We start from the raw sequence: 12,511 nt of genomic DNA, 5'->3' as shown, positions 1-12,511 counted from the left end.
CATTTTTGTCATGTCTAAAGGATTCACACGTCAGCAGGAACATGGCAATCTGACCACGTAACCCATCAATCACTTTTTCTCAGCCACACACTATGCATTCCCATACACGCTGATTTAGTCTTTATTACTTCCTAACTCAATCTGATCCCAGCCAATTTTGTACAATCCTCTATTCTAGTGCTGCATATCTCTCCCAGTACTTTGTGCATCTTGGTATTCCTCTCTGATATTATCATCTGCTTTTCACATTTTTGCCTGGTTAGTTTAAATCCTTCCCAATGGGAGTAGCAAAACATCCTGAAGGAACTGAACCCCAGCTCTGTCCAACTGTAAACCAGCCAGTCTGTACAGGTTTTTGCTCCAAGCCAATTGTAATGATCCAGCGATCGAAAGTCCTCCCTCCTACACCAACATTCCAGTCATGTATTCATTTGTCTTATCCTCCTATTTCTATGGTTCACTTGTGCATGACACTGGGCGTAAACTGGAGATTACTACTTCGAAGATTTTGCTTGCCAATTTTCTACACAGCTCCCCGAATTCTGTTTGCAGAATGACATCCCTCCTTCTACCTACCTCGCTAGTTCCAACATTGACCAGGACTGCTGGTTGTTCACCCTACCCTGTCAGTGTGCTTTTGCAGCCAATCAGTGATGTCCTTCACACTTGGCACCAGACAGGTAATGCACCATCTTGAAATCTCAAAAGCTGCAGAAAACTTGCCTGCTATCCTCACTACTGAATCATCCATCATTTTGGCTCTTCAAGTCTTCCTTGTACCACCCTCTGCAACTGAACCACCAGTGGTTCTGTGGACTTGCTCCTGACTGCACTTCCAGATGAGCCATCGCTCACATCAGTATTCAGAGTTGAATACTAGTTGGAAGATGAGATGTGTTCAGAGGACTCCTGCACTACTTGCTACATCCCTTTTTCACTGTCTAGTTGTCACCCACTCCTTCTCCCCTTGCGAACTGTTAAGCTACAGGATGACCATGTCTATAAATGCTCTAAGTAACTGGCACACTCACGGGTGTCTCCCAGTGACAGCAGTTGCTGCTGAAGTTCCAAAGCTTGGAGTTGAAGTAACAGTAACTGATGACATTTCCTGGATAAATAGTTATCCAGGAGACTGAACGTGTCCTCCATGACATAACACAGAACATGTCAAAACAGAAGCAACCTTGCCATTATTTTGTACGTTGACCCTTTCCTCTTGATTAAAAAAGAAGTCTAACCAATACTAGAATACCTTACAGCTGCTAATGAAACCTTACAGGTTACTGATTAAATATTAATAATCAGCACAATTTACTCACTCAAATAAAACTATTTAGAAAAAAACTCAGCAGTTGCTCTCTTGTTCCTTAATTTTTTGTTTGTTTTTAATCTGCAAAATGCTGATAAGCAGATCCTAAACATCGAACAATACAGCGCTGAACAGGCCCTCAGCTCTCAATGTTGTGCCGAGCTAACTGTAATAGTTAACCAACCAATTACCAATATGTTTCCCTACAATACTAATACTTTCTTTCTGACTGATAACAGTTGACAATCTGGTTAGTTCCACTGATTCAGGCTGCTCTAATTGAACATTTGCCTCCCTTCTCAACACTTCTTACACTCTACTGGTCTTGCTGATATGCGCTAATCTAACTTCTCCACATGGTTTCCAGTCCCACTAGTTTTGCTAGTTTAGACTGCTCTGACTGACATGTCTAAATGTATCATACATGGTAAGGTGACAGACAGGTTAGTTAGACACAGGATAAAGACAACCAAAGCTGGGAACCAGATATTCAAAGGCATGTGATTTCTCAAAAGGGACAGCAGGAAGGAAAGGGTGGTGGGGTAGCTAGGCGAGTGTGAGATTATGTACGATAGCTGGATTGGAAGATGTGGAATCCATAGGGGTGTAGGTAAGAAATAACAAGGGGAAGAACTCACCAATGGGAATAGTCTATAACCCCTCTAACAGTAGCTTTATAGTGGGAGAGAGAACAAAGAAGGAGATAATGAGGACACATATCACAAGATAAACATTAATCATTGGTGGCTTAAATCTTCTAGTAGATTGGGATAATCAACTTGGCTGAAGAAGCCATGAGGATTATTTCATGCAGTGTATTCAGGGTAATTTTCCAGACCAACAAAAGTGGATTGAATCAGACCTCAGATTATCTTCGATCTGGTAATGGGGCAGCCTAATAAATGATCTCAGGATAAGAATTATCTGGGAATCAATTACCATAATATGGCATAATTTGGCATTCAGTTTGAGAATGAGTAACTTCAGTCAGAACAATTAAACTAAAATTAAATAAAGGTAATTTGGAAGGAATGAGGGCAGAGTTAACTGAAGTAGACTTGATGAAAAAGATAATTAAGGAACAATGGCAGATGTTTAAAAAAACTTCATGACTCACAACAAAGAGATATTCTAATGAAGAAGAAAGATTCTAGGAAAGGGATAATCTAATCATCATTAACCAAGGATACTGAGGATAGTATCTAATGGAAAGGTAAAATGTAAAATCCAGCACATATTGGTGGCAAGCCAGAGGATTGGCAAGTTTTATAAACTAATCAAATGTGACCAAATAAAAAGGAAGAGGGAGAAAATAAACTTTGAGGCTAAACTAGCAAGTAATATCAAAACAAACAGCTAGAGCTTCTTTATATATATATATATATATAAAAGAAAAAGAGAGGTCAAAGTGAACATAGACCTCTTAAAGAACGAAACTGGGAATCAGTAAGTAGCAGACTAACGATAAATACATTGCATTGGTCATTTTGGTAAACATTAACAGATGCTAAATAAAGAAAGGATGAAAGGGGTAGAAGAGATAAATACCATTAATATCATGAGAGAAAGTATTAGGGAAACTAATGGGGCTACAGGTCAGATTCTTCCAATCTGATATTAAAGGATATAACCACAGTGATAATGGATTACCTGGTGATAATTTTCTGTATATCTTCAGAGTCTGGAAAACTCTCAAAGGATTGAAAAACTGCTGATGTAGCACCCTTATTCAAACAAAAGGAGACAATAAAACAGATCAGTTAGCTTAATATCTGCCATTGGGAAAATGTTAAAAATCTATATGACTGGTGTAACAGTAGAACATTTAGAAATGTACACTATAACCAGGCAGAATCAGCGTGGCTTCGTTAAGGGGAAATCATGCCTGATATTCATTATAAACCTTTGAAGAGGTAACACACAGGATTATTAAAGAGGAGCCAGTAGATGGAATATATTTAGATTTCCAATGGGCATTCAATGAGATACTTCACAATGGCCACAATAAGAAAAGAGCTCATGGTGTTAAGGGCAATATATTAACATCGGTAGAATATTGTTTAACTAATAGATTAGATTAGATTCCCCATAGTATGCAAACAGGACCTTCAGCCCAACAAGTCCACACTGCTCCTCCGAAGAGTGACCCATCCATTTCTCTACCCCAGGGCATCAATGTGGACTTCAACAGCTTCCTCATTTCCCCTTCCCCCACCTCATCCTAGTTTCAAACTTCCAGCTCAGTAACTGTCTCCTTGACTTGTCCGGACTTGTCCGACCTGCCTATCTTCTTTTCCACCTATCCACTCCACCCTCTCCTCCTTGACCTATCACCTTCATCTCCTCCCCCACCCACCCATTGTACTCTATGCTACTCTCTCCCCACCCCCACCCTCCTCTAGCTTATCTCTCCATGCTTCAGGCTCACTGCCTTCATTCCTGATGAGGGGCTTTTGCCCGAAATGTCGATTTCGCTGCTTGTTGGATGCTGCCTGAACTGCTGTGCTCTTCCAGCACCACTAATCCAGTATTTGGTTTTCAGCATCTGCAGTCATTGTTTTTACCTCATCCATTTCTCTACCCTATATTTAAATCCTGACTAGTGCACTTAACACTATGGGCAATTTAGCACGGCCAATTCACCTCACCTGCACATCTTTTGGATTGTGGGAGGAAATCAGAGCACCCGGAGGAAACCCATGCAGACATGGGGAAAGTGTTCAAATTCCATACAGACAGTTGCCCGAGGTTGGAATCGAACCTGGGTCCTTGGCGCTATAAGGCAACAGTGCCAACCACTGAGCCACCATGCCGTGGAAGACAGAGGTGTGAGAAAAAGGGGATTATAACATTTTCAAATTAACAACCTATAACTATTGGAATGCCACAGGGATCATTGCTGGTGCCATAATTATTTACAGTAAAGATTCATAACTTGGATAAGGAAAGAGAATGTACTATCACCACATTTACAGATGACACACAAATAGATGGGAAGGCAAGTGGTGAGAGTGACACAAAGAGTTTGCAGAAGATTTTAGATAGGTTAAGTGAGTGAGCAAAAACTTAGCATGTAGAATATAATTTTGGAAATTGTGAGGTTATGCCTTTGGCAGGAAGAATAGAGGAACTGAAGATTATTTAAATGGAGAAAGACTGCAGAAAAATGCAGCACAGAGGAATTTTGCAGGGTGCCCTGTTGCATTAATCATAAAAAGCTAGCATTCAGGTAGTGGGGAATTCAAAGAGAATGGTGGTCTTTGTTTCAAAGAAAATGGAATATCAAAATAGGCAGGTCTTGCTAAATCAATGAAAAGCCATAGCTAGAATAATGTGAACAATATTGTGCCCCTTATCTAACGGAAGATATACTGACATTGGAGGCAGAACAGAGGAGATTCAATTGATCCTGCATATGGAGGGATCCTAAGTGGAGAGTTTGAGTCTATTGGGCTTGTAGTTTAGAGGCACTGGAGTTTAGAGGAATGAGAGGTGACCTTATTGAAACAGACAAGATTCTGAGGGGACTTGACTGGGTAGATGCTGAGAGGTTGTTTCACCATGTTGGAGAGTCTAGAACTGGAGAGCATCATCTCAAAGTAGGATGCACATTTAAGAAAAAGATGAGAAAGAATTTCACCTTTGAATGTAGTGAATCTGTGAAGTTATTTTACTGAAGAGGGCAGCTGAGACTGGATCATTAAGTATAGTCAAGGTTGAGATAGATTTTTAATCAGTAAATAAATCAAAATGTTTGGGGAAAATGCAGGAATGTGGAATTAAGGATCATCAGATCAGTCATGGTTTCATTGAATGGCCAAGCAGACTTGATGGGTCGAATGGCCTGCTCTTATTCCTACATCTTATGGCTGTATCTGGACAAGGAAGCAGTTTAGTTTAAAAATTGGCCTTTGGAAGTCAGAACCTATGTTGAAGTATTTTCGACACCCATTCTCTTCCAAATTGATATCATACTTTCTCAGGCTCTCTATAGTATGTGAAGTATGAAAGAATTCATGCAGTTGGTTTTGACACAGATGTTCATATGCCATTAGCCAAATAAAGACCAATCAGTAAATATATCTACTAAGAAATCTACAAAAGAACAGACTGCTATCTGTTTCGAACCATAGATTTTTAATTGGAAATCATGCACATGGAACTTTAAAGTTCTGTATGCTTTGGAAAATACATCCCACAAAATCTTATTTGGAATTTTAACCAGTAAAGAAAATAAATATATTCATTTGTACTGTAGGTCATTGAGATTGAAAAGGAGTTGGAGTCAATAAAAGATTGTCTTAACAGAGAACAAATAAATGAGATTACATATAATCAAGAACTAGAAGAATGGCAGGTGAGTTCATCTTTTGAATTCTTCATTCATAATCTTGACTTTTACGATCTTGAATAATTAGATTAGATTATTTACAGTATGGAAACAGGCCCTTCGGCCCAACAAGTCCACACCGACCCGCCGAAGCGCACCCATCCATACTCATTCCCCTACATTTACCCCTTCACCTAACACTATGGGCAATTTAGCATGGCCAATTCACCTAACCTGCACATCTTTGGACTGTGGGGGGAAACCGGAGCACCCAGAGCAAACCCACGCAGACACAGGGAGAAGTGCAAACTCCACACAGACAGCCGCCTGAGGTGGGAAATGAACCCGGGTCTCTGGCGCTGAATAATCTTGAATTATTTTTCAATCATCCTTACAATAGTTAATTTAATTGTCTATATGAATGGAAAGTTTTCTGTTTTTGATTAATTTACGTTTTTATATATTTGAATGGATGTCCATTTTAAGATGATCATTACATTCATTTCATAATCACTTTTCTACCTTAGAAGTGCAATATAAGTGGATGCATTTTCTGGAAAGATTAAAGAGAACCTATCGGAATTATTTTCCCTCTTCTATTAGGGCAAGGTGAACTTTGCAGAACTAAAGCTTAAAGCAGCTCAGGATCAGTTGCAGAAAATTACAGATGTGAAAGTACAGTCACGAAGACAGCTCTTTACTCTGAAGGAAAGCATGCAAAAAAAGAAGAAAGCATGTAAAGAAAGTGAGGTTAGTACAATTAGGTGAGATGAAATATAATTGCTTGCAGATGCTGTAAAGATGCCAGGTAAAGCAATCCACAATGTGTGTATGAGGTGAGTGTGTTTAAGGTATTCAGGTGAAGTTATGTGATATACCAGTTTTTCAGCCTTGAGACACATTATAGTGGGTGAATTTTTGTATACTGTCGAAGCAATCTGCCCAGTTTGAACCCTAAATGGGTGGGAAAGCATAAGGGCTGTGGCAGAAGGTGGAAGAAAGATTTTAGTTCTTTGTAAAGGGTTTCAGGAAATGTAGAAATAAAATATAACACATGAACATCTTTCTGGTAATCTGTAAGTGACATAATTTTAATTAATTGTTCAGATGTACTGAGGCATTATTTGGTTTGTATGGTCAGAAGAATGTTTTAGTTGCAGATGGCCATTAGCTCAGTGGATTGGAGATACATTTCTGTTACGTGGATGTCGGAAAGGTAGCACAGAAGTTTTTCAAGGTTAGGCCTCAGGTCAGTGGCACTGCATTGAGCCTGCCAATGGAAAGGAGGGGATTGGATGTGGGGTCCCAAGTTGGTGATTTCCCAGATTTCTTTGCAAATCCCAATACGACACAGCTTGATCAGAAGTTCATAGTGGCAGCAGTGCTTCTGATGATGGGTTGGCAGCCTGTGAGCAATCTCAACATGAATTTCCCTGATACCCATCAGGCAATTAACACTTCTGTGTCGAGACTCCTGTCCCTTTAAAGGCAGATATCCAACCTCCAAGTGCTTTCAGTCAACCGAAGAACTGGAAACTCCTCCGTCCCAGCAGTGCCACTCGGACTGGTAGCCATTGCTAGTAATGCTGCCTACCAGGCCCAACCGTGATGAAGGAGGCCCTGGATTTGAGGTGAGCAGACCAGGCTTTCCAGGACCAGTTCATTGAGGCATTGGTAAGGAGAGGCTGGTTGTTGCCAAGGGCAGGACCGCTCTCCATGCACCATTGTGTGCCAACAATGAAGGTATTTTTGTAGGCAGCCATTTCCCGGGTTGCAGAATCCTCCCACCATCCTGGTGGCAGAATGGAACTCTTCAGTGGCCCTTAGTTAGTCACTTAAGGACCTCAACAGTCCTTTGAGTGGAAAGTCTGTCATCAATTATGGCGACTGATATGCCAATGAACATTGTTTACACTTCTGTTTACACTCCACTGTCTTGCATGAAACTGTTGCCCCAAATCACTGTGTTCATGCATCTCTCAAAATGCTGGCTATGACATGCCCAACCCAAGGGCCATGCTATCTACACTTAACTCCAATGATATCTCTCTCACTGAATGACATCTTTAATAAGAATTGCTGGTTAAATAATAAAATAATACATAGGCCAGGTGAAATTTCTACAGGTGGACGGACTGTCTTAGGAAGATTTTATACAGACAGTTACGGCATTAATGAACCAATTTCTATCTTCTTTCCATTTTTGCGTGTCTATGCTTGAAGTAACTCTACCTCTAAGTGTGAATAATTTGAATGAAGATGAATTGCATGCAGAGGAGATCCACCCGGATGTTGCCTGGGTTGGAGCATTTTAGCTTTGAAGAGCAACCAAATAAGCTTAGGTTGTTTCTTTAGAGCAGAGAAAGCTGAAGGGGGACCTGATTGAGGTATATAAGATTGTGAGAGGCAAGGACGGAGTGGATAGAATGCAGCTATTCACCTTAGTTGAAGGGACGATAATGAGGCAATGTAATTTTAAGTCAGAGGGCAGAGGGGATTTGAGGAAAAATGTTTTCATCCAGAGGACAGTTGAAATCTGGAAATCTATACCTGGGGGGGTTAGTAGAGGCTGGAAACCTCACAATCTTGAAAAAGTACATTTAAAATGTCATCATATTAAAGATTATTGGGCCTAATGCTGGAAAGTGGGGTTTGTGTGGATAGATTGGCACGGGCTCGATGGTTCCAAGCATCTCCTCTGTACTGTATGTCTTGATGAATGGCATCAAAAAGCATTGCCAAGATATTTTTAAAGTTGATCTTAAGTTAGCTTTTGGCACTGCCTGGTAGCTGTGAATTAAGAAAGGTGATTCATTGCACAGGTTTGCACAGCCTACTCAATGATATGAAAAGTTAATTTCATATTTGATTAATCATGTCCCAGATCAGTGATGGTGTGAGGCAATGAACTTGTGCCAATCTACGTTTGGTATCCGTTGCCATAAGTTAGATTTAAAATCTGTGACATGGCAAACACGTGCAAGACTTAGAGCTATCTGGAATTATTTCTATTCCTTTGATTTCTAGGCTACATTCCACCTCTGCAAGTCACAGCTGGAGCAACTTGAGAAAGATCATGATCGATTACAGAGGCAACTTGAAGAACTGAGTAGGTTAGAAAGTTACTAATACAGTCTTGGAAAAGAATATTTTCACTAGCTTCATTACTTGTACTCTGGAAACATTACAGAAGGATATGGTTGTTGCTTCTACCATCAACATTTCCTTCACCCTCAATTTTTATCTCAGGTTTGACGTAATTCATATCCTGTAATATGAGATGCTAGAATTACTCAGTAGTTCTTGCAAAACCTGTGGAGAGAGAATGAGTGAATGACCCAGATCTTCTTATAGCGAAATAGTTATTGATTTGATTGATTTATTATTGTCACATGTGACTGACATACAATGAAAAGTATTGTTTTGCATGCTATCCAGATAAATCATACCTTATGTAAGTACATCAGGGTAATAGAACAGAATGCAGAATATAGTGTTACAGAGAAGGTGCAGAGAAAGATCAACTCTAATATATGAGAGGTCCGTTCATAAGTCTGTTAACAGCAGAGAAGAAGCTGTTCTTGAATCTGTTGGTACCGTTGTCAAACTTTTGTATCTTCTGCCCAATGGAAGGGGATGAAAGAGAATATAACCAGTGTAGGAGGAATCTTTGATTATGTTGGTTGCTTTCCCAAGGCAGTGGGAAGTACAGTCAGAGTCAATGGACGGAAGACTGGTTTTCGTGATAGACTAAGTTGTTCACAGCTCTCTGTAATTCAGGAGATGCATGTCAGGACCATGTGAAAGTTCCAAAGCAATTGACTGGATGGAATTTGCCTGGGGAGTTGAACATCTAAAGAGTAATCAGCTGGTGTCTGCTACCCTCTAATGAGGTTCCCAACTCTTGAGTTATAGTCAGCGAATTCCGAGAATTCTGACTGATTTAAGTTTAATAATTACTCAGGAAACATTGAAGGATTAAAACCTGCTTTAATTCCTATTCAATTATAGTACAGGCTCTCCCACCACTCTCCAACTCAGCAGTGACTCCCCATAAACCTGCAGACCCCACACCCCTATGGACATCGGATTCCCTTCTGCCTCCTAATAATGAACTCCCCCAATCACAGCCCTGCCTCCCTGAACCCAACAAATACATGAAGACATTTCCCTCCCCCCACCAACCTGACCACAGAGCCCCCTCACAAACAACAACAGAATTTGCTGGAAAAGCTCAGCAGGTCTGGCAGCATCTATGAAATCAGAGTTAACATTTTGAGTCTGATGATCCTTCCTCAGAACTGATGGTAGCTAGGGATCTCTCTCCAAGGGCATGCCCCTGACCACTTCCATCCCCCCACCTCTAACCCCCCAGCCAACCACATCTTTCATTCCCCCGACTCCAGACAGACACTGATCAAACTTTTCTCCCCACTCCAACAACTCAACCCTCGGAACCCCACCAGATCCCACCCTAAACCCTCAAGCACTTAATCTGCCACTCTACCCCGACCCATCTGGCACCCTACACCCTCATCCACTTCACAACATATCCCTCACCAATCTGGCTGCCTACGACCTTCACCTACTTGGCTGCTTGTCCCTCATCTACCTGACACCATACCCCATCCTGGTATCATATGCTCTCATCTATCTGTCAGTCTATGCCACCCTTACCCCATCACTTTCGTTATGCACTGGCTTTCTCTCACTAGCTGTTGAAATGGTTAAAGGAGACTTAAATCAAAGACTGCAACACTTACTGCCGAAGGAGTTGTTTCTGAGTTTACCCAGCTCTGTGCTGTCTGTGTGGGTTACTGGACTGTGCTGCTCTGACAGATTGCTCGAGTTGGATCATTACATCCTGTTAACAAACTTCTTGCTAATTTTTAAAAGCAATTCCAGATGGAGAGAAACTTTTCTCCAGGAACAGAAAGTCTAGGGACAGTCTTAAGTTATAATTTATAATAAGTGAACATGGTGGCTCAGTGGTTAGCACAGCTGCCTCACAGCGCCAAGGACCTGGGTTCAATTCCAGCCTTGGATGACTGTGTGGAGTTTGCATATCTTCCCTATGTCTGCCTGGGTTTCCTCCCACAATCCAAAGATGTGCAGGTTAGGTGAATTGGCTGCGCTAAATTTCCCATAGTGTTCAATGATGTGTAGGTTAGGGGTATAAGTAAAGTAACGGGGCATGGATTTGGATGAGATATTCTGAGGGTCACTGTGGACTTGTTGGGCAAAATGGCATGTTTCCACACTGTAAGGATTCTAAAAAAAATTTCTAAGGTTTGCACATGAAATCCCATATCCAATCTCTGTACTTCAAACAAGTCAAACAAAATAGAATGTGAGCATTTGGTTGCACTTCAGTCCCACGCTCCTGATCTTCGGGCACCTGGTACGGAGGAGGGCGGGCAGGTCTGAAGACCTCCTCGTGGGTCTGCTCCTGGGCCTGGCCAAACTGGCCATCAACAGGTCCAGGCAGTGGGCCGTGGAGGGGGTCGTTAGGGAGAGGTAGGCGCCGCAGGGAGTGGAGTGCATTATTTCCCCATTTTGATTTAGTCCTTACCCTCCCCTTCACTGTTTTGATCACACAGCATCGCCCTTTGGTTTGAAGGGCACTGCTTGTCACTGGCCACTCGGGTGTTTTTCCTATCTTCCTGGTGGTGGAAATTGGATAAAGATTCATGCACTTTGTGTCTTTCAGTGTGTCTCACACCTGCACACACACACCATGGGTGCTGGGGAAAAAAATAAGCACTACCGCGATTAGGCGGTAGTGTGGGGGTTAAAATTATATTAAAAAAAAGAAAAAAAAACAGGAGATCACACAGCATTGCCCAAAAAGAAGAAAAAAAATAGAATGTGAGCATAGCTGCAATATGCTAGTAGATCCTTACAGGAAACCTAGGATGGGGATGGAGTTGCCCTTGTGTTAGTAAAACTCTGGAGGTGTAAGTGCAGCTCATATTGTTCACATTTCTAACTGCAACACATTTCCACTCCTTTTCTTCAAATTTACTTTGAAAGGGGAGATCAAAGTTCACAAACTAACCTCACTGAATCAAAGAATGGAATTAACAACCTTCAACAGCAACTGAAACCACTAAAGGAAGAGGAAGCCACAACCTTACAGCAAATCGAAAACTGTTACAATGCAATCAGCAACTTGAAAGATGAGGAGGATAATCTGAGGTTAGTAATCAAGAGGTGAAGATTGGTGAGGACTATCTGACAACATCTGCTAATATCATGTTGATCTGTCTGGACAAACTGCCAAAATCAAATTCGCAGAACATTGTCAAAAATTACAGCTTAAAAAAAAGTAGAATTGCAGATGTTGGAACTCTGAAACAATAGAGAAGTTTCTGGAGAAACCCAGCAGGTCTGGCAACATCTGTGAAAAGTTAAAAATCATACAACATCAGGTTATAGTCCAACAGGTTTAATTGGAAGCACTAGCTTTTGAAGCGCTGCTCCTTCATCAGGTGGTTGTGCAGCGGCACTCCACAAGCTAGTGCTTCCAATTAAACCTGTTGGACTATAACCTGGTGTTGTGTGATTTTTAACTTTGTACATGCCAATCCAGCATCTCTAAACCTGTGGAAAGAAAGCAGAGTTAAGTGTTTCTTTTCTTCATCCACAGATGCTGACAGATCTGCTGAGTTTCTCCAGCAATTTCTGCTTTTTCTATCATGAATGATGGTTTTTTTTTAAAAGCAATGTGAGATATAAAAAGTTTACAATGAAGGCAATTTTAGAATATTTTCAGCGATTGGTAACAATGGATGAAAATGGTGTTCATACTAATTGAAGATGACAATGCTATTTTTGGAATAACAGGGCAGACATTTAGGTTGTCCCTGGTG

The 12,511-nt window shown here is 41.1% G+C and overlaps 1 protein-coding gene across 4 annotated transcripts in view; it reads left to right on the top strand.

Moving 5' to 3' along the window:
* The window catches only part of LOC140466507 (structural maintenance of chromosomes protein 6-like), a 127,468-nt gene that overhangs the window by 57,188 nt on the left and 57,769 nt on the right, over nucleotides 1-12,511 (top strand). For all 4 annotated transcript variants that reach the window (XR_011955225.1, XM_072561992.1, XM_072561997.1 and 1 more), the window contains 4 exons: nucleotides 5,568-5,666; nucleotides 6,243-6,389; nucleotides 8,667-8,752; nucleotides 11,673-11,837. Coding sequence is in view for 3 of the 4 variants with exons in the window: in XM_072561992.1 (XP_072418093.1) it covers nucleotides 5,568-5,666; nucleotides 6,243-6,389; nucleotides 8,667-8,752; nucleotides 11,673-11,837 (497 nt within the window). In the remaining variant the exon portion in view is untranslated. The remainder of the gene's footprint in view (nucleotides 1-5,567; nucleotides 5,667-6,242; nucleotides 6,390-8,666; nucleotides 8,753-11,672; nucleotides 11,838-12,511) is intronic.

The sequence above is a fragment of the Chiloscyllium punctatum genome, chromosome 3 (genome assembly GCF_047496795.1).
Source record: "Chiloscyllium punctatum isolate Juve2018m chromosome 3, sChiPun1.3, whole genome shotgun sequence".
NCBI classification, from domain to species: Eukaryota; Metazoa; Chordata; class Chondrichthyes; order Orectolobiformes; family Hemiscylliidae; genus Chiloscyllium; species Chiloscyllium punctatum.
The sequence above is the reverse complement of the archived record's forward strand: the minus strand, read 5'-3'. Positions and strand labels throughout refer to the sequence as shown.